Below are 24375 nucleotides of genomic sequence, written 5' to 3' on the forward strand. Positions count from 1 at the left end.
TAAAATCTATATCGTTAAGCCAGATTCTTATGGACAACATAATTGTCTTATATTTCAAATTAATAATAGTATCTAGCCAGGAATTTTTGAATTTAAGTTTGATCTCTTCAATTTAATGTTTGCAAAACATGATTGCTATGTATAAAACATTTTTTACATTTTAAACCATTGCTATTAATTGTTATTGGTTGCTACGGGAAGGCAATAATCGCTATGGAAGTCACTGCTTGCTAAGAAAAATTAAATATTGCTATGAAAGTCAAAAGTTGCTATGGGATACACATGTTGCTATGGAAAGTTCATGTTTGCTATAGATAGTCACTGGTTGCTATGGAAGTTACTGGTTGATAAGAAATGTCAATCTTTCACATTGCCGTATTTGGTTTCTAAGGAAAGTAAATGGCTGCAATCCCGTTGGTTGCTATGGAAAGTCAATAATTGAAATACAAGTCATTGGATGCTTTGGAAGGTCAATTGTTGCACAGATGTCATAAGTTGCTAAATAAATAAAATGGTACTAAGGAAGAAAACAGTTGCTATTGAAAGTCTATGATTGCTATGGAACAACTGGTTGCTAAGAAAAATAAAAGATTGCTATAAAAGTCAATATTTGCTAAGCAATTAACTTATTGCTATGGAAACTCAATAGTTGCATGTAGAAATCATAGGTTGCTAAATTAAATCAATGGTTGCTTTAGTAGTCAATGGTCAGTTTTTAAGCTGTAGATCTTCTGATTTAGAGAGAAAGATCTACAAAGTTTTTTCTTTCAATTGCTATGTCAACCATAGTTCTGCGTGAAATAAAATTATTTGAACAATTTTTAAAGAGAGCTCCATGCCAGGAAATTTCTTGCTAAGTTTTGACAATACAATGCAATAGTGGCCAATCGGTATTGAGAGTTGTGTTTTAAGAAAATATTTGACGCCATTAATAATGCACAACATACGCAAAAAGCTCATCTTTTAGCTCAGGTTAGCAAAACAGGGGTTCTAAATGGGCTTTTCTTCCAGTATACTATTGTCCTAGTGAGCTTTTGTCATAAATTCATAAATCCTACAACGTAATTTAACAGGGCTGAAAATTTGCTCTCAGTGCGAATGAACCTCAACTTTGCTTAATTCTCAAATATATCTGACATTTCATAGGCTTACATGTTTGGTTTTTACGCCATTTTTGAACACATGTTTCATCCATATCTCTGGACTTGGTCAATATTACCGATTTTCCTGGATAATTAAACAGTAATCAGAGGCAAGAGACAAATGACCGTAAGGTTAAATATCTGATATCAGCTGTTAGGAAGAAATTTAGCCCCTCCTAAGGATCAATGCCGCAACCCATTGGTTAAAAATCAGATGCTCTCCAGATTGTGCTAATCAGCCAAATTATTCCATAGATTATATCTTTTGTTATAACTTGAAACGATTTACTAGGACTCGCATGTTATCATCTTCCAAGAACATGATGCACTTAGTTTTCCAAGCTAACAAGTTTAACAATAAAAGGAAACACTTTCAAATTCTTTAACCATTTAATAATGTAACACAATGTCTGTAAAATCATTTAAAATACATAACTGACAATATATAAATACTTGAATCATGTAGTACAAAACAAAGACAAAATGATAGCTTTACAAATATCCCATTATCTTTGATTTCTTATATCTCAAATAATAAATCTTAAAATGTCTAAATATTTCTTAGTGCATTTAAGACAATTTACATTGCAAAAACTGTTTTTATCACCTCTCAAAAACTTAACCTTACAAGTGACACAATTAACATATATACATGCACATGTATTTATGTATATTTTTCTTTTTTGCTTTTTTCCTATATGGTTTAAAGTCCAATCTACACTGTAAAGGTCATATCATGATGTTCCAGCTATTTGGTGAAGAAGGACCATAACTTCTCCTCCATGCTGGCACCCAACGTTAAAAAAGCTAGCTGGATAGCTTCCTCACATGAAAAATCCAAAATCTCTAGTGGAATTTGAACACTGAGTTACAAGCGTTTTGAAATCAAAAACGACATTTACCAAACAATTCCATGTCATTAGGTGAATATCAGTCCAAAGTATGATAAACGTTCGGCGTTTTTCATTCTGATCTTAAACATGTTAAAAACAAATTAATTTCTCTTTCTGTAAATGTTTATTAATCTCCCATAACAAACAAGTGTTTTATCAAAACATGTCCTCCTCGTACTCCACTACATCTCTTTTATCTTTGTGAGACCCTTTCTGTGAATTGTTACTGGCTGTAAATAAGAAAAAATAAAGATAGTTCAATACATCTGTAATACAAGAATATTGTCCTTATTTCAATTTATAAAATATTCTAAAATTGGCTGAAAATATGACAGAGGAAAAATAGTTCAACACAATATAAAATAATACTAGTATACAGTAATGTTCCTTTTTTCATTTATCTTATTGTAATAAACTAGCTGAAAATGTGAAAATCGGAACTGAGACATTGACACTGACATCTGTTATACAAATAAACGGACAGCTAAAACTGGAAAAAGGGCAGGCCTATTAAAGAGTTTTCAAAGGTTGACAAATGATATTTCTACAAAACAAGAGGGCCATGATGGCCCTGGGGTCGCTCACCTAAACATAGGCCCTCAGGGCGGGGCCAGTTTAAACCTAAGGCCTTTTATTTGAACAAACTTGGAAGACACCCATTAGAAGATATTTCATGATGTTAAGATTTTACTATACACATATTATGAATAACAATGACTTTTGCCCCCCCCCCCCCCCCTGGCAGGGCCAATTTTAACCCAAGGGCTTTTATTTGAACAAACTTGGTAGACATCCATTAGAACATGTTTCATGCTAAAGAAGATGTTTCATGCTTAATATCTTAGCTCTAGCTCTTTGGGTTCTTTAAGAGAAGATTTTTTTAAGTTTTTACTATATGCATATAGGGAAAATCAATGAACCCTGGTAAGGGGCTAATTTTGACCCCAGGGCTTTTATTTGAACAAACTTGGTAGACATCCATTAGAACATGTTTTACACCAAATATCTAAGCTCTAGCTCTTTGGGTTTTTTAGAAGAAGATTTTTAAAGTTTTTACTATATGCATATAGGGAAAATCAATGACCCCCTGGGGCGGGGCCAATTTTGACCCCAGGGCTTTTATTTGAACAATCTTGGTAGACACTTATTAGAAGATGTTTCATGCTTAATATCTTAGGTCTAGCTCTTTGGGTTCTTTAATAGAAGTTTTTTTTAAGTTTTTACTATATGCATATAGGGAAAATCAATGACCACCTGGGGCGGGACCAATTATGACCCCAGGGCTTTTATTTGAACAAACTTGGTAGACATCCATTAGAACATGTTTAATGCCAAATATCTAAGCTCTAGCTCTTTGGGTTTTGTAGAAGAAGATTTTTTTAAGTTTTTACTATATGCATATAGGGAAAATCAATGAACCCTGGTAAGGGGCTAATTTTGACCCCAGGGCTTTTATTTGAACAACCTTGGTAGACATCCATTAGAACATGTTTTACACCAAATATCTAAGCTCTAGCTCTTTGGGTCTTTTAGAAGAAGATTTTTTAAAGTTTTTACTATATGCATATAGGGAAAATCAATGACCCCCAGGGCTTTTATTTGAACAAACTTGGTAGACATCCATTAGAACATGTTTTACACCAAATATCTCAGCTCTAGCTCTTTGGGTTCTTTAATAGAAGATTTTTAACTTTTTACTCTATGTATATAGGGAAAATCAATGACCCCTGGGACGGGGCCAATTTTGACCCCAGGGCTTTTATTTGAACAAATTTTGTAGACACCCATTAGAACATGTTTTATGATAAATATCTTAGCTCTAGCTCTTTGGGTTCTTTAAAAGAATTTTTTTTAAGTTTTTACTATATGCATATAGGGAAAATCAATGACCCCCCTGGGGCGGGGCCAATTTTGACCCCAGGGCTTTTATTTGAACAAACTTGGTAGACATCCATTAGAACATGTTTTATGCCAAATATCTAAGCTCTAGCTCTTTGGGTTTTTTAGAAGAAGATTTTTTTAAGTTTTTACTATATGCATATAAGGAAAATCAATGACCCCCTGGGGCGGGGCCAATTTTGACCCCAGGGCTTTTATTTGAACAAATTTTGTAGACACCCATTAGAACATGTTTTATGCTAAATATCTTAGCTCTAGCTCTTTGGGTTCTTTAAAAGAATTTTTTTTAAGTTTTTACTATATGCATATAGGGAAAATCAATGACCCCCCTGGGGCGGGGCCAATTTTGACCCCAGGGCTTTTATTTGAACAAACTTGGTAGACATCCATTAGAACATGTTTTACACCAAATATCTCAGCTCTAGCTCTTTGGGTTATCTAGAAGAAGATGTTTAAAGTTTTTTCTTTTGGTTGCCATGGCAACCAGAGTTCTGCATGGAATGGAATTCTTTGAACAACTTTGTTAAGGCTTCACACAAGGAACATCCCTGTGAAGTTTCATTATGATCTGCCTTATGGTTTCAGAGGAGATGTCCTTTGAAAAGTGTGAACGGACGACGTACGACGGACGACAGACGACGGACGAAGAGTGATCCTAATAGCTCACCCTGAGCATATGCTCAGGTGAGCTAATAATACGGCTTTATATACTATTGCCTATTTGACTTTAAAATAAAGATATTGACATCCCTTTACAAACAATGAGCAGCACAAGTCCATTATATTTTCAGAAGGGAAAATTATATTTACCTAGAGATGCCCATGAAGTGCTGGATGGATCTTGGCTGGTACTGTCAAATGATGGCTGTCTTCTTGCCATGGAGACACGTAACTGAACACTATCAATCATAGCGCCATCTACCTGCATGTATAAAAATAGCTCTATAGTAAAACCTCTGAAGAGCAACCATCTATACAGCAACTACCTCTCACAATAACAGTTTCATTTCCTCCCATAGCTATAATCCACATCACATTTTACCTCTCTTCGACTCAGAACACAGTAAAATCAACCTTCTGATGAATAAAATCAAGCTTCTTTTGTCTTAAATGAACCATCTTTTGTGCGAAATCAACTATAACTAATGTTCAGTGTTAAATTAAACTCTTACCCCTGCAATAAGGTATATTGTATAATAAAAGAAGGCATATCCCGTTGGTAGAAAAGAGAACTGTTTGTTTTCAGAACAATTATATTGAAATATGAACAATTTGAAGTGTCATTTTGACATCTTTCAAATATATAATGTTTTTGAAGAGGGATTTTGAAATATTTGTAGACAGTAGTTTTTCTGTTATCTTCTGGAGGCCTACTGCTTTAAATAATTCTTTAGAGAACATCAACAAGTGCTAAATAAATTCTTTGTGTCAAATAATCTTTTGTGTGAAAACATTCTTTTGCATTAAATCAATGTGAAATACTGCCTGAAGTGGCACCTGAAGTCTTTCTCTGCCAGTAAAGCTATAGTTTTGTTAGATGATCTTTACAATTTCAGTGTAATTTAAAACACCTCTACCCATACAATAAAACTCCCCATCCCTACAATAAAACACCCACACCCTACAATAAAACTCCCCACCCTACAATAAAACTCCCCATCCCTACAATAAAACTCCCCATCCCTACAATAAAACACCCCCACCCTACAATATAACTCCCCATCCCTTCAATAAAACTCCCCATCCCTACAATAAAACTCCCCATCCCTACAATAAAACACCTCTACCCATATAATAACCCCCATCCCTACATTAAAACACTCCTACTAGTACATAAACATTACACACCCACCTCTTGTATGGCCATATCTGCACAGTCCATTTTGTCAAAGGTCACAAAACCACAACTAAAGATATACAAATACATTGTATTAGAACACAATTATATAACTATTTCAGGCACAAAATATTTCCTTTCAAATACATCTACAATGATTCATAAATTGCCTGTATTTGCACTCATTGATTTTTTTATTAACATTCAATAATGAAACATTAATCTTCATTTTTAACATGTAGGATGGTTAGATAGACAAAGAGAAAATGGAACAGTGGTCCTTGTGGTATGTACAACACCATCTTCATTTGAGAGGTCTTGGTCTGGGCAAGGTTAATTTGAGTAAATAATTCATTCAGCACTGCCACAAGTCACTCAGTTGAATGGGTACCCGTGTAGTTTGTGTAATTATGTGTATGTGACTTAACCTGAGTGGTTTGTGTTATTATGTGTACCTGAGTGTTTGGTGTAACCATATGCATTTGAGTGGTTTGGTGTAACCACGTGTACCTGAGTGGTTGATGTAACCATGTGTACCTGAGTGGTTGGTGTTACAATGTGTACATATATGGTAAGTGTAATTATGCGTACCTATGTGGTTGGTGTAAATATTGGAACTTGTGTGGTTGGTGTAACCATGTGTACCTATGTGGTTGGTGTAATTGTGTGTACCTGAGTTAATGGTGTAACTATGACTGTGTACTTGTGTGGTTGGTGTAACCATGTGTACCTGTGTGGTTGGTGTAACCATGTGTACCTGTGTGGTTTGTGTAACCATGTGTATCTGTGTGGTTAGTGCAACCATGTGCACATATGTGATTGGTGTAAATATGTGTACCTGTGTGGTTAGTGTAACCATCTGTACCTGTGTGGTTGGTGTAACCATGTGTACCTGTGGTGTTGGTGTAATTGTGTGTACCTGAGTTGATGGTATAACCATGTGTACCTGAGTGGTTGGTGTAACTGTGTGAACCTGTGTGGTTAGTGTAACCATGTGTACCTGTGTGGTTGGTGTAACCATGTGTACCTGTGTGGTTAGTGTAACCATGTGTACCTATGTGGTTGGTGTAAACATGTGTACCTATGTGGTTGGTGTAACCATGTGTACCTGTGTGGTTATTGTAATTATGAATCAACCACTCTTTTTATTAAAGCCTGCTTTCATAAGATAACAATATATACACTTTGAGAAATTGTAGGTAAATCTTTTACAATTTACAGCTAATCTGGATATTTGTAGGAAAAACATACAATCCTAACTTACTTTCTCCATGGATATGTTGACAATATTACCAAAGTTATGGAACGCCTTCCTCAGTAATTCCTCATTCACACCATGACCATGAACATACACAGTGTTACCTAAACAAAACCAAATTTCACTATAAGATACATCTACAGAATTTTACTATTCCTAATCTTAACTACATTTGTATTTTTGTGATCATAAACCTTTAAAGTTACGATATGCCTCAGAAACCAACTTTTTTTTCTTCTTTAGAGAAAGGGCAAATATGAGTTTTATAGTTAAAATCATTTTAGATGCTTATCACCTAAATAATACAGCCATGAATATGAAATTCTTTGTCATACAAGTAGCAACTAGATCTGTGTCCAAAGGACACGGATGCCCCCACTGACAACATATATGGTATATAGTGAAAAAATCAACAAAGGGCCATATTTCTGTTAAATTTGGTCGCAGCAAAAATTCCTTCCTTTACTTCCATCTACATATTCAGGTTGTTCATCCCTGGAAGTTTAAGCAAAATCTGCCATCCGGTTTAAGAGAAGTTGCGTTCACAAAATTTCTATATGGTATATTGTGAAAAAATCAACAAAGGGCCAATTTATTCTTTTAACAAGAGGGCCATGATGGCCCTGAGGTCGCTCACCTGTATTTAGCCCCCAACCCCCACCCCAACGTTGCAGGGCCAATTTAACCCAAGGGCTTTTATTTGCACAAACTTGGTAGACACCCATAAGAAGATGTTTCATGCTAAACATCTAAGCTCTAGCTCATTGGGCTTTTTAAAAGAAGATTTTTTTAAAGTTTTTACTATACACATATAGTTAAAAACAATGACACCCCTGGGGCCGGGCCAGTTTTGACCCCAGGGCTTTTATTTGAACAAACTTTGTAGACACTTACTAGAAGATGTTTCATGCTTAATATCTAAACTCTAGCTATTTGGGTTTTTTCAAAGAAGATTTTAAGTTTTTGCTATACACATATAAAGAAAATCAATGACCCCCGGGGCCGGGCCAATTTTGACCCCAGGTCTTTTATTTGAACAAACTTTGTAGACACTCACTAAAAGATGTTTCATGCTTAATATCTTAACTCTAGCTATTTGGATTTTTTCAAAGAAGATTTTTTAAGTTTTTGCTATACACATATAAGGAAAATCAATGACCCCCGGGCGGGGCCAATTTTGACCCAAGGGCTTTTATTTGAACAAACTTGGTAGACACCTATTAGAACATGTTTGATGCTAAATATCTTAGCCATAGCTCTTTGAGTTCTTTAAAAGAAGATTTTTTAAGTTTTTACTATATGCATATAGGGAAAATCAATGACCCCCCGGGGCGGGGCCAATTTTGACCCCAGGGCTTTTATTTGAACAAACTTGGTAGACACCCATTAGAACATGTTTCATGCTAAATATCTTAGCTCTAGCTCTTTTGGTTCTTTAAAAGAAGATTTTTTAAGTTTTTACTATATGCATATAGGGAAAATCAATGACCCCCTGGGGCGGGGCCAATTTTGACCCCAGGGCTTTTATTTGAACAAACTTGGTAGACACCTCTTAGAACATGTTTGATGCTCAATATCTTAGCCATAGCTCTTTGAGTTCTTTAAAAGAAGATTTTTTAAGTTTTTACTATATGCATATAGGGAAAATCAATGACCCCCCGGTGCGGGGCCAATTTTGACCCCAGGGCTTTTATTTGAACAAACTTGGTAGACACCCATTAGAACATGTTTCATGCTAAATATCTTAGCTCTAGCTCTTTGGGTTCTTTAAAAGAAGATTTTTTAAGTTTTTACTATATGCATATAGGGAAAATCAATGACCCCCCGGGGCGGGGCCAATTTTGACCCCAGGGCTTTTATTTGAACAAACTTGGTAGACACTCACTAGATGTTTCATGCCAAATATCTAAGCTCTAGCTTTTATGGTTTTTTAGAAGAAGATATTTAAAGTTTTTTCTTTCGGTTGCCATGGCAACCAGAGTTCTGCATGGAATTAAATTCTTTGAACAATTTCTAAAGGTGACCACCAAAGGAACATTCCTGTGAAGTTTGGATGAAATTGGCTTAGTGGTTTATGAGGAGATGTCATTTAAAGTAAAAGTTTACGGACGGACGACGGACGGACGGACGACGGACGGACGCCGGACGAAAAGCCATCACAAAAGCTCACCCTGTCACTTTGTGACAGGTGAGCTAAAAATGGTCGCAGCAAAAATTCCTTCCTTTACTACCATTTACACATTAAGGTTGTTCATCCCTGGAAGTTTAAGCAAAATCTGCTATCCGGTTTAAGAGGAGTTGCGTTCACAAAATTTCTACATAATTAATATATAGTGAAAAAATCAACAAAGGGCCAATATTCTGTTAAATTTGGTCGCAGCGAAAATTCCTTTCTTTACTTACATCTACACATTAAGGTTGTTCATCACTGGAAGTTTAAGCAAAACCTGCCATCCGGTTTAAGAGGAGTTGTGTTCAAAAGATTTCGGGACGTACGGCCATAACGACGGACAGATGGACGTTCTTACATTTGTATTCTTGTTGGGTATTTTACTGTGTAAAAATAGTACCCAACAATCAAAGAAAATACCCAACAATACATATGGAGTGAGTAGGATTGGTAGTTGTTGGGTATTCAGTACCCAACATATACCCTCTCGTGCGCTCGGACAGACAGACAGACAAGTGCAACGCTATATGCTCCCTACTTTGTGGGGGCATGAAAAGTAGTACTTTGAATTCCATACAAAATATTAAATCACTATAACTGCACTATTCATATTATACGTTTGGATTAGCAGAGAGCTTCAGCTAAGGTTGCATTATTGTTTTTCTGACTATCTAGGGAGACTAAAATTACCTTTTTTAGGAAGAGGTTCCCTATCAGGTCTGTCTGGTCTCTCACGTCTATCTCTCTCATCTCTTCTGTCCTCTCTCTCAATAACTGAAATACAGCCAAACAACAGACAAATTACAAACAATGCATAAGAGGTGATATTCATAAGAAGCGGTCAGTATTAATTAACTGAAACACAGCCAAACAACAGACAAATTAGAAACAATACATAAGTGGTGATATTCATAAGAAGTGGTCAGTATTAATTAACTGAAACACAGCCAAACAACAGACAAATTAGAAACAATACATAAGAGGTGATATTCATAAGAAGTGGTCAGTATCAATTAACTGAAACACAGCCAAACAACAGACAAATTAGAAACAATACATAAGAGGTGACATTCATAAGAAGTGGTCAGTATCAATAAACTGAAACACAGCCAAACAACAGACAAATTAGAAACAATACATAAGAGGTGATATTCATAAGAAGTGGTCAGTATCGATTAACTGAAACACAGCCAAACAACAGACAAATTAGAAACTATACATAAGAGGTGACATTCATAAGAAGTGGTACGTATCAATAAACTGAAACATAGCCAAACAACAGACAAATTAGAAGCAATACATCAGAGGTGACATTCATAAGAAGTGGTAAGTATCAATAAACTGAAACACAGCCAAACAACAGACCAATTAGAAACAATACATAAGAGGAGATATTCATAAGAAGCGGTCAGTATCAATTAACTGAAACACAGCTGCCAAACAACAGACAACATCAGTTTAATATACCTAAGACAAGCAACATATTAAACATTTTGCGTATGAAATGAAATATAACAGAAGGTTTTGGACAGTGATAACTTGCATTATAATTCTAAAAAGTTCCAAATGAAGACCTTCATAGGTCAAAGTGACCAAAATCGCACCCAAACTCTTAGTTGAAAGCTACATAAAAGCCAATAATTAAGGGTTAGTTGGATACCAGTCCATGTTTCTTTGAAACGTCAAGCTGAAAAGAAACTTTGTTTCAAGTTTCAAGACTGGTCAACATATGTATCACATACTGTATTGCAATTTTACCTGTAACCAGCTGCACATGTATAGATTATTTAACCTGTAACCAGTTACACATGTATATATTATTTGCCTTGCCTTTAAAGCAGCATGCCTCGTGATTCATGCTAATTTTCTTGAAAATTTCGATAATTTATTTTAAAGTAAAATATTGTGTAGTTAACAAAGAAAATAATTAACACACTACAATTAGGCATTTACAATGCATATTATTTAATTTATCATTCTCTGTGGTCAGCAAAACATTGCGATGAGTCATCAAGCAAGTTACATCATTATTAAAGTCGTACATGCATATATCTGCTTATGAATTTACTTTATCACAAAAGGGCTTATATAAGTCCTTTAATGTATTCACATGATCCACATAATCTATGTTATATGCAACAATTTTTAATTAATTTACTGACATTTCTGAAAGGAGATTTTGAAATATCTTTGCGTGTAATATAACGTGTAATATAACGCGTTTATATATATATATATATATATATATATATATATACAAAATGTATTGTAATGTAATGAAATATATTTAACAGTCCAAAACACTCACTGAACTTAATCACAATTTTCACACCATTATCGTTCTTAAATTAATATATTGTTACAACAATTGCTACTTATGAAGGTGCAGAATGACAGTCTTTCCTCAAGGAGCATTGGGGCATTGTGTGAATATACTCATCTTTGTCGAGAGTCTCAGTGTTAGCTGTGGCTTATGTGATGGACTAACGTGAATTTGACAATACCGTCCAGCGGACCCGGCTTTTCCAAAGAAAGCAAGGCTCTGTACCCAAACATGACATATAATCAATTCAATTAAAACAAATGCTTGCTTTAGTTTTCGACGTTTCTAGCTTTTTTTTATTTAAAATTTACTGAATACAGGAGATTTGTTGCTATAACATCAGTTTGAAAGTCGCAAAATGACAATTTTTTCCTGCAAAAAAAATCGATTATAAATATAAAAAAGTTCTATGGTATATGTAACGTCCTTGTTCATTTTACCTATTTTAAAATTAACAAAAAGAGTTTGAAATCATTACCAATATGTTGTCAATATAGCCTCTTGATAGTCACAAAATGCCAGGATATCGCTTCCTCTTTCAAAAACAATTCTCGGGGGACCATGCCCCCGAACCCCCCTACTTAAGGAGTACATACCAAAGTAGCTCAGTTACGCCCCTGATATAGATTACCAAAACAGATGTCAAAATAGGCAGAAATAGCCCTTACTGGGTTAGTAATGCAGTAGAAATATGGTGATAAATTCTGAAAATCGCATATAACATGTAAATTATTACTTAAATCTTGAATCTTTTTACATCTCTTTAAATCTTAGTACATTTTTCTCAAGTTTGATTTTCTTGAAATATTTTGGTTCATCTGGAGGCATGCAGCTTTAATTTAGACCAGTTCATTCAACATTTTAGGGTAAAACAACAATTCTAACACTCCACGTGATTTGTCACTATAGACAAAGAAGGAAAAAAACGGTGTTAAACTACCAATAAACACCGGTTAAGGACTACTTGGTTATGCGGCTGTTATGTTTTCACCCTCGATTATATACTTTACAAGGCCTTTTAAAGCAACAATAACAAGAGCTGTCGCAGAAGACAGCCAAGCTCGACTAATAAAATACTGGACGCAGTCAGGACGGGACAAAACTATGAAAGAAAAATCAATTATGTATAATTACGAGGGGTGTCCCAGAATTACGTGGACTTTTGCTATAACTTTTTTTATTTTTTAATGCATTTTTTTAGCAAATTTGTACACAATACCTTTAACATATCCTTAATGAATATGTCCATTATCTTTAAATTTCTAACATTGCTTCTCTATATTTTACGTCGCTATAGTAACGCAGTATGCGCAGGCGGGGCAGTCCAATATTTTTGTATTAATAAGTTGTGTTTACTTTCGTATATCTTGCGTATTTATATGTAAAAAATGGCGCGACGTCGTAGCATATGCAGTGACGTCATAATGAACGTTCGTTTGAAAATTTTGACGTCATAGCTGTTTCTGTTTATTGTTTACCAGCGGACAACTGTCAACCGTTGCTCTTGGATATTTAACAAAGAATGACGTCCACGGATTACGCGGAACATCGGACTATCATCAAGTTTTGTGTTAATCTTGGGAAGACGCCAACACAGACGCAGGAAATGTTGGAAACTGCAAAAGTGAGACCTCCTGTTTGTCGATCACTTGTTTTCAAATGGCATAAGCGTTTTCGAGACGGCCAGGAGGACATTGAAGACGACAAGGGTCGTGGGAGAAAGTCAACGTTGACTGCGGCGTCAGTCAAGGACGTCATAGATTGGGACAGGCGTTACACTGTGCGGGACGTGTGCGATATTATTATTATTATTATTATTATTTGTGGATTAAGTATATGTACAATATCGCTTACTTAGTAGATAAATTGTCTATTTGTCAGGTGTTACGGCAAGATCTTGTGCGTTCCTTGCGTCGGAAGCTGCCGAACCTTCCCTTGGATCAGGTGTTGCTGCCCCAGGATAATGCGCCAAGCCATAACGCAGCATCCACCAGGCTTGAGATCAGTCTTCTGGATTTTCAGATTCTGGAGCACGCACCCTACTCGCCGGATATGGCGCCGATAGACTTCCGGGTATTTCCAACTGTGAAGTCGGCACTTAAGGGACGGAAGTTCCATTCCTTCCAGGAACTCTCGTTCGCAACGCAGAAAGTGGTGGCTGATTTCAACCAGGAGTGGTACAGGGCGGTGTACGACCAGTGGATATATCGACACCATAAGTGTATTGAGTTAGGCGGCGACTATGTTGAGAAAAAGTGACATCCGACGCCACGCATTAATTAACAACTAGCGATGCCACCGGAATGACGTCGTAAGATCGGAATCGACTGCTCCGCACCCGCTACCCCTTGTCTCATTACCCTGCCCACAGACACTGATCCAGTTGCCGAACAACTTTGAAATTTTTTGTACTAATGCAATAAAGTCGCATTTTGTTCATGTTAATTTTGTTTGTTTTTATTTTCAGTAGTTTTTTAGTTACGGCAGAAGTCCACGTAATCCTGGGACACCCCTCGTATGTATTAAGTTATAGTAAAAAAATAACATTTGTTAACATAAATTCCAAGATCAAGGGAAATAATTCTATAAATAGTCACGGCTTAGAGTTATTGAACCTTGTCACACAACATGTGTGTAATGATAAGAAATATATATTTTGAAGTTTGAAGTAGATACCTTAAAAAAGTAAAGAAGTTTATAATATTTCTTAAAGAAAATCCAAGTTCAAAGAGAGATAAATCTGTAAAAATTGCTTCAAGAGTTCTGAACATTGTCACAAAAAATGTAATTGATGATAAGAATAAGTATTTTAGGTTTAGGTAGATACCTTTCAAACTAAAAAAGTTATTAGTAAAAAATAATATTTTTCTAATAAAAAAATCTAAGTTTATGGGGAGATAATTCTTGCAATATTGGTGCTAGAGTTATGAACCTTGTCACATAAGATGTGGATGATGATAACGTACATATATTTGAAATATGAAGTTGATCCCTTTAGAAATAAATAAGGTACAGTAAAAAATAATATTTTTTAAGGAAAATTCTAAGTTCAAGGGGAGATAAATCTGAAAATATTGGTGCTAGAGTTATTAACCTTGTCACATAAGATGGGGAGTAGGACAGCTCTCCATATACTTTGTATAGTCGAGCTAAAAAGCATTTTTATTTATATTTTCAGTTCTTATAATGTTTTCTTTTCATACACTAACTATTAGATCAATATCAGTTAATAAATATTTTGACAAAACTGCACCAATCCGTAAGCAGCGTAATGACGTCATGTTAAGTAAACAACTCATTCATAAACAAGCTGACGTTATTTCATACATACAAGAATGATAAATGGGGCACTGATATAAACACAATATGACGTAAATTTTTTGTTGTTGAAAACTTGATAAAATAAAATTTTTCCTTATTATTTCTTTTGTTTAATAATTTCTATTTATTACATGTTTTGCAGTAGATTACTGAATTATAACAGTTAATTATATTCTGATAATTTCACAGTAATGATTACCAAATATTATTCCACAGTAGCCGAACTATATTTGGCGTAAAAATAAAATATTTATCATTAATGAATTTTTTTTCAGCGGAAATGTAGTCAATCATAATAAAAAATGTACGTGATAACTGTAGTTCGTAAATATTTACGAACGTTGTGCTGAAAAACATCTAAAATCTAAAAATAATCATGAAATTATATTTTGCTTCAACATTGTGACGTCATTATTTGATGACGTCATGAAGATAAGAGCATGACGTTACGCGGCAAAAATCAGTAATATGGTGTAAAGATCGTTAAAAAATCATGAAATAAACAGAAAATTTGTTTGTTTTACATGTAAGATCAAATAATATTTCACTCGTGAACCCAAGCTATTATATTTTCACTCGTGGCTACGTCACTCGTGGAAAATATTGCATCTGGTGTTCACTCGGTGAAATATTTTTCGATCTTACACTGAAAAAAACAAATATCCTCTATATATTCTCAACAGTTGGGTGCGAAAATCGAACAGCGTTATACGAAAATCGGCACCGGAAGTTATTTCCGCTTGAAAAAAGTAACATTAGTGATCTTCCTTATTTCATCGTGTTAGAAACGAAATAACATCGGCCTGAGAGGTGTATATCAGCTATTTAACACCGGTTTTGTCGTTTTGATAAGAGAAAATTAATCACTCAGGCCTATGGCCTTTGTGGTCAATTCCTACGCATCAAAACTCCAAACCGGTGTTAAATAGCCGATATACACCTCTCAGGCCGATGTTATTTCTTAAGTAAATCAAAGGAGAGAATACACGACAAACATCAGGATGTTATGTAAACTGGTTTAGTCAAGGATCTACCGGTTTTGGTCTTTCAAGACCTTCATCAGGATATATTTCAATGATACATGATTACTGAAGTACTAAAAAAACAGCTACAAAATGTGATGTATGTTACAAATAGACATATAAGTTAGTTTTTCTGGGCAAGATGCCAAGTTATTGTCCATTTAAAATGTTTCAAATATAATGGTTAACCACAGATCCTGTCTTTGTTAATGACCATTTTATGGCACGTTGGAGTGTTTATATTCACCTTAAATGAATGTAATATTAACTTCTAAATCTAAGGTTGATTATAGATACCGTAGAGAAATCATAGTTGGTTTCAGTGTGAATGAACTAAACCTTAATTTTTTGTGATTAAATATGTAGATGTTAGTTGAATTTTTTTTTCTGTAGTTGTTTCCAGTATGTTTAATTTTATAACAAATTTTATAAGTCTTAAAATCTTGTGTGGTATTAAGTTGCTGGTTCTTTCAATCTAAAATTATAATTAGTTTATAAGATTTATAGGTAGTTCAAAATATCGTTAATCTAATTAAATAGTTGTTTATCTTTTGAGAAATTGTTCAGGTATTTTAGGGTATTCAATATCAAAATAGAGATATTGTGCTACCAACAGTACCAAATAGAATGGTCAGGCTGGATTGATTTTTTATAATACTGGAGACAAAGACTAATTACTTTTAGATCCAACACGGTAAGAGTTAACAAAACAAACCTCTCTCTGGTCTTTCAGAAATTCTGTCCGGACGTTCCGGCGGTCTCTCACTACGAACAAAATTATCATATAACCCACGTACACGCTGGTGCCTTGGTCTCTGTAAATATATAAGTCCCTGTAGCTTAATAATTATATACTTGGTCTCTGTAAATATACATGTATCATTTGTCCCTGTAGTTAAATAATTATATCTTGTATTATTTCATTGTCAAAACTAAACTGCTTAAAGTTGTGGCAAATATACAAACTATTTTCTTTACAAATCATAGAAAAAGAATATGCTGTATAAAAGAATATGCTGTATAAAACATTTATCATACATACTTTTCACAGGTTATATATCTATGTATAAATGTTTGTTTGCTATATAACCCTCTTCTAGTATCTTGGATTTTATTGTTTTACACCAACACAGTATAGGTTATATGGCAAAATTCCAGCTTTACTGGTGGAGGAAGACCTTAGGTGCCCTTCCATGCATTGTTTCGGGCACAAACAGTCACCCGAGTAGAACCATCAACGTTCCATAAGCTTAAGCTGGATAGCTTCCTTACATGAAAGAATTCAAAGTCCCTGTTGAGAATTAAACCCACAGCCGTGAGGGGCAAGTGGTTTGAAGTCTGCCCCTCTCAAGTTATATAAACTTACAACATATCATACTACACCACATAACCTGTCAATAATAAACTAATGAAGTACATTGTACTTATGTTTATGTAATTTCTGAGTTTTGGTAACAAATTCAATTTACTGTGTTGACAGTGGTCTGTATTAACGCCCCAAATCCATAATGATCTAAAGATTAATTAACTATTAAATGTATTTAATTGTCAAGTTCTTATCGGAGCTCTGTGATGGAAACACTGAAGAGGAGTATAAATAGTGGTTAAAATGCGCTAGTACTTACCCTATCTTCTCTTTCGACTCTCTCCTCGTCATCCGGGTGTGAAGCAGCAAATGGCTGAAAGCCAACAGTGGCGGGTGTGGCAGGTAATTTCTCTGGGTCTTGTAGTTTCTTCTCAAGGTAACGAGATCTCTTAAATCCCTGCTTCTCTTTCTTGTCACTCAGTTTAATAGCCTGATTAAAGAAATGAATGAATGAATGAATGAATGAATGAATGAATAAAGAATTAATGAATGAATATATTCAACTGATCACATACATGTATGTTTGATTTATTAAATTTTAAACAGATATTTGATTATCTCTTTATATCAAGGTTATTTCAAGGTATATGTACTGTATTTGTATCAAAACAATGATTAAAGAACTACAACATCTTGGTTAGAAAAACTTTTATATTTAGCATAAAGAAAAGATAAAAGAAGAAACATAATTACCCCAGACATGACCAGCTTTTTAGCCTGTTCTTTAGCATCTTCTGCTGACTCATGTGCTGTAAATATACATGTATATATAAAATTATCCGTGTGTAGCTAAACTATTCGATTTAAAAATGCATATCTTACATCTTGTGTTTTAACGTCAAAGATTTTAAATGTGCTACAAGGAAATTGTCATGTATTTGTCATAATAATCATATAATGATGATATACTTTATTTCAAGTATTAATTGAAGCATCCTGATTGGTTGGGTTTTAGGTCATGTCAACATACAAATATAGTAGAGGTCATATGGTAATTTTCCAGCTTAAACTAGTTGAGGAAGACCTCATGTGCCTCTCTGTGCATGAGTAGAACCATCAACGTTCTGTAATCTAGCTAGATAGCTTCCTCACATAAAAGAATCCAAAGTCCCTGGCAGGATTCATACCTACATCAGGGACAAGTGGTTTGAAGTCCACAATCTTTACCATTCTGGTTAACATAAAAGAGCATTGATCCATTTAATAACTTTTCGATTAAATTAATCCATGTTTATGCCTTTATTTCTTTACATGTTCTATTTCCAAGACCTTCAGTTTTGTCTCATTAGGCACTAGTGATTAAAGTCTCCTATGACTTACTTGTGGGCTGATCTGACTTGGGGGCTGATCTGACTTGGGGCTTATCTGACTTGGGCCCGATCGGACTTGGGGCAGATCGGACTGGAGGCCAATTTGACTTGGGGCCTGATCGGACTTGGGGCAGATTGGACTGGAGGCCAATTTGACTTGGGGCCTGATCTGACTTGGGGCAGATCTGACTTGGGGGCTGATCTGACTTGGGGCTGATTTGTCTTGAGGCCGATCTGACCTGGGGTTGATCTGACTTGAGGCCAATCTGACTTGAGGCGTATCTGACTTGGGGCTGATCTGACTTGGAGCCGATCTGACTTGAGGCCGATCTGACTTGGGGCTGATCTGACTTGTTTGTGTTGCACAAGCACTTGTGATTACAGTCTCCTATGCATATATGATTATACATAATTATGTACCTATCTTTAGGGCTGTCATTGATGGACAATTTTGTATCGATATATCGAGAGACAAATATCGACGATATATGGATATATCGATATATCGACTTTCACAATAGATACAATGAAAAACATTTAAAAGTGTGTTTTAAATTAGGATCATAGTTTTATGCATGCTTTTATATGTTGTATGAGACTTCTTTTGTTTCTGTTACTTTTGTCACTGACATTTGAAAACAGAGTTTAAAGTTCAAGTTAGCCTAGAAAACTGGAAAAAGTGGCTTCTCTTGTTAGGCAAAATTGAGAGGTATATATTTATTAATGGACATAAATAAATTTTAGCTTGTATCGATATTTGAAAGTGTGTATCGATATTGTATCAGATGATGAATATCGATGATATATCGATATCGAGATACTCAATGACAGCCCTACCTATCTTACTATTTTTTCTTTATGTGTACTGATGACAGCCCTACCTATCTTACTATTTTTTCTTTATGTGTACTGATGACAGCCCTACCTATCTTACTATTTTTCTTTATATGTACTGAATTTAACTGACAGTATATATAAAATTTGCCATCAAGGAATTTAGAACATTTAAAGAATCAACCAAAAGGTTAACTGCAATGAAATAAGAATTACGTCTTTTCACTGGCTTTTCTTTAACTGGTTCCCTCTCTGGTTTGACTGTCTTCAATGCTTGCAACTGCTTTTTCTGTAAAGAAAATAACTTCTATTGAATTTCTTGGCCTTTTAAAAGATAACAGTATATAGTTCTTGTCATGCTTTAGTTGATATAATGGATGGATGATTTAAATTCTCAATGGTTTGACAGTTTTGAGTTAAGATACTTTTTAAACTCAGGTCCTACCACTAAATAAGTTTTAAGCTAGCAGTCTTGGGTCTTAACCACTAAAAAGTAAAGTTAAACAACATTTAAATGGGATCCTTACATTTTTCATGGTCAATGTAAACATTTACAAAAATGATGTGTAAATCTTGGAGCTATAATGCTGAGTCTCGATGGTGCTTTAAACTGGCATCAAAAAGACTTAATTAGTGCTAATACTCAATGGTGTTTTTTACTGGCATAAGAAAGACTAACATTAATACTCAATGGTGCTTTATACTTTACACTAATACTCATTGGTGCTTAATACTTTACACTAATACTCTAGGGTGCTTTATACTGGCATTGATCAAGAAGACCAACACTATAATACCTGATGATGCTTTAAACTGGCATAAAAAGAGTCTAACACTTATACTGAATGGTGCTTTATACTAGCATAAAAAAGAATAAGTTGGCAAACAAATGAACAATGTTTTTTTGGTAGCATATTTACTTGTATCTATATTTATTAAACATTTATGTTATATCTGTCATCATTTTATTTATATGTGCAGCACTGTCAGCACAAGAAAACTTCACTAAAAAAAAAACATATCAATATTTATTCAATGCTTATACAATGACTGTAGGAGATTAAGATTAGAAAAAAAATATGCTGAACCTGGGACAAAACATGTAACGAAACAAGCAACTTCAGATAAGCGCCATGGTTTGTTCGGTCAGCTAAGGCAAAAACAGTGAACCCGCAGGCATTTTTCCCAACATTTTTAGAATGTCTAAAATTGCAGAATTTACAGTAACTACATGTAGTACAAACTGCAACACATATAATGAAGAAATCAATAGCTTCTATTAACAATATTTTCTGTTATACTATAGACAATAGTTATTTGAAAGGTTTCCCTTTAGAAAGAAAAAAAAAGACTTTTTCAAGGAAAATCAACAGTAAATTTAATGCAAGCACACAATTGGTTATTTTATGCTCCTGAAAAAAGAAAACCTATCTGTTTAATGGCATTGTGAAGGCCTCTGTTTACAGGTAGTAAATATATTAGAAAAAAGCGCTGACCTACCATATAACTTCACTTTTCCCCTCCGTACATGCCCGTCATTGAGAAGGCACCGGGCATTATGGCAGATGATTGAAGATCCAATGCATAGTTAAGAAAACAAGTTTGCATGATTTCTACAGTCCGGGTTATGTTTGTCACAGGGTGAGAAAAATGTGCAGCATGACAGTTACTCGAACCCGGGGCTCTCGGCAGCTCTACCGACTGAGCTACCCGGCCGCTTACACATCTTCTCCCCTAAATAGCGAACAGTTCTGAACCGTGACATGTTTAAAGTAAAAGACTAAGTCTGCATGAAGTTAGTTGCTGGTGTCCTGACTTAAGGCCAAAGGGAATGACTTGATCTACTCAATAAACTTTGCGGTATGCCTAAAATACGAAAGTGAGATTTTTGACGAAAGTGACTTTTAAAATTTGAATTGTACAGTTTTTAATAGAATTTTACAGTGAATTTTCTGTTTGTAGATGTATATTATTAGCAACTAATAATATTTCTTTTCAAAATTAATCACTATGATGATTCAAATTAATGCCATTTATTTGCATAATTTCTATACACAAGTTTTGAGATCTTCCTTTCGCTCACTTTGAAAAATACGAAAATACGAAAATTACTTGAATATCAAATTATTAATTTCTGATATTATATGTTTACAAACTGCAATTTAAGTACATTTTTCAAATCAAACTCTATATTTGATATTTTACAAGTCACTTTCGTATTTTTCATATTTCTTATAATACACGTCTACAAACTGCAGATATAGTACATTTCAATTTAAACTCTATATTTAATACTTTACAAGTCACTTTCGTATTTTTATATGCAAGTGAAAGGAAAATTGCTGAACTTGTAAATAGAAATTAGGCCAATAAATGGCAATTAAATTATGATTATGGTTATTTATTATAATACATATAATTAGTTGCTAATTCACGAATTCGAAAACCTAGCTTAACGGCGTTTTCCGGTACTTTCTGTACTTAGCTCTGGGGAATTCACCTAATGGAGTGTAACTATAAAGCGAACTCAATGTTTTCGGCCTTTTTTTTAATTTTTAAACTGAAATTTCTTTATAAGAAAATAATTAAATATCATTGTATGAATAATTCCATACAAAAAATAAAGTAAATACACAAATTTACGCAGAAAATAACCTTATTTATTATAGAAGATTCCACTATGTCGGTTTGAATTTTATTGATTTTCATTATAAACAATTTATTTTTTTGAATAATTTGAAATAGATATTAAAAGAATATTGATAATTTTCAAAAACATCAATTGTTTTCACCTTAAACAGTTAAATAATGATAAAAAAATAGACATATATCGTAACTGTGTTATGTATTTCATTTATAGTGGTGTAATTCCAAAGAGCTAAAACGGTAACGTACCCGAAAACGGTGTTTAGCTAGGTTTTCGAAAAGGTCAATGATATAAGTATACAAACAGCAATTTTACTGTAAAATTCTATTAAAACAGTACAATTCAAATTCTAAAAGTCACTTTCACTTACTTTCGCTCACTTTCGTCAAAAATCTCACTTTCGTATTTTAGGCAAACCCTTAATTTTGGCATGTCAATATCACATATATATATCTAATATACATGTAGCTCCATGTCAATATATATTGATTGATTGATTAATAGCATAGCCATAGTAGCTTTAAGTCCATAGTTGTTGGTGAAATAAGACAACATTAAGCCATTTGAAATGTCATAAGACTCTCTCAGACCTTTTGTTTTCATAAACAATCTTAGTTGACTTCTACAGTCATGTAGTTCTACTTTCACTTTAAACTGTTAACACTTTAAAAATAAAATAGGTGGATCTACTTCAAAACAATACAATAAGTGCTTATATCTTTACTGTATTGTCAATCATACCTTTTTACGTAGTCTTGCATATTTCTGTCGAAGAATTTCTTCCTCTTCAGTCAGATTTGGAGGTAAATTTATGTTGACCATTTTTAAAATTTTAATAATTGCATATAAACAAGGGTACCACTAAAATACGCAACGGAGATTTTTTGGCGCAACGGACGCAACGGGCGCAACGGAGATATTTTTTTTAGAAAAACCGGCACAACGCCTTTTTTTAAGTCAATGTGCTATATTTAAGCATCTAAAATGATTGATTAGCATTATTAAGTAATTATGTTTTAAAATGTTTCATAAATTGTACACGTTTAATTGCACTGAAGAGTTATATGCCTGGCGAAATGGAAATTTCATGGCGCAACGGAGATATTTAAAAAAAACCAACAACGACACAACGCCTTTTTTAAAGTCAATGTGCTATATTTAAGCATCTAAAATTATTGTTTAGCATTATTAAGTAAGTTTGTTTTAAAATGTTTCATAAATTGTATATGTTTAATTACACTGAAGGATTATATATGCCTGGCGAAATGGAATTTCACGGCGCAACGGAGATAATTTTGGAAAATCGGCACAACGTATATATGTACTAATATATGAAATTAATTAACACCAATGTTATTTAATAAATTAATTTTAAAAAAGACCAAGAAACCTTAATCGTATATCAAATAGCTGCAATGTTGATGTTGTAAAGGATTGTGTGCCGGCGAAATGGACATTTTGTATTCGCAACGGAGATTTTTTTTTTCGGCGCAACGGAATTTAAAGAGAAAACAATGTTTGTCCTAATTAAGTAGTAATATGAAGAAGTGAATCATTAACGATATTAACTGAATTACTGAAGTGGTGTAATAAAAGTCTGTTTTATTAATTTAAAAATGGAATTAAATACGTTTTTATCGTAATGGCTGACACTGGAAGACAAGTATGGATTTTACAATCTGTTTCATTTTTTCCCCGTTCAATTCGTTATTTTTACGAAAAGTACTGTAATAGCTTAATTTTCTATGCATAATTTTCAGAATTTTACTTGAAGAATACGAAAAGTCCGTAATGCATACGCTGTGGACTTTCTAATGTAATCTTAACAATAAATTACCACAACCAAATTTCAATAAAACGCTGCTTAATGGCTTTATTGCTACACAAATAAATACGTTTATTTCCGTCATGGCTGATATTCGAAGATAAACATGAGTCTTTAAATCTTTTTCTTTTTTTCCCGTGCCCGTGTATTACGTTATATTTACGTTAAATATTGTAATGACTTTAATCAATGACATGATTGTAACACTTAAGAAAACAAAGTCATATCTTTATTCAAAAGATTTGTATTACAAATAGTAAAACGACATGCATGTAGAATTTGCTGATCTTTCTATTTCCATTTTAAAACAGTAAAACACATTAAATAATTAAATTGAACATTACTTATAACAATTCCTTCCCCAATCAGAAAACCCCGTTAAAATCAAATGCAGCTACTGTTTATTTAGCGAAACAACAGCAATTTGGTGATTGGCAGAATGTTTATCACGGGTGTTAAGTACCGATAATTAAATTACCAATGACACGTGGTTGATGTTTATTGGACACGTACGCGTTTTCACACCAT

General features: G+C 34.0%; 1 protein-coding gene across 1 annotated transcript; it reads right to left on the reverse strand.

Moving 5' to 3' along the window:
- Nucleotides 1-1513: 1513 nt before the first annotated feature.
- Nucleotides 1514-22870, reverse strand: LOC132744531 (negative elongation factor E-like). Its single transcript, XM_060733280.1, is given in 10 exon segments — nt 1514-2265; nt 4745-4856; nt 5787-5841; nt 7019-7133; nt 9890-9973; nt 16581-16680; nt 17491-17661; nt 17925-17980; nt 19592-19664; nt 22764-22870. Coding segments are annotated over 10 exon segments (921 nt in total). The 5' UTR covers nt 22845-22870; the 3' UTR covers nt 1514-2191.
- Between the last annotated feature and the right edge of the window lie 1505 nt (nt 22871-24375).

The sequence above is a fragment of the Ruditapes philippinarum genome, unplaced genomic scaffold, assembly GCF_026571515.1.
Source record: "Ruditapes philippinarum isolate M1 unplaced genomic scaffold, ASM2657151v2 ctg7402_1_1_1_1, whole genome shotgun sequence".
NCBI classification, from domain to species: Eukaryota; Metazoa; Mollusca; class Bivalvia; order Venerida; family Veneridae; genus Ruditapes; species Ruditapes philippinarum.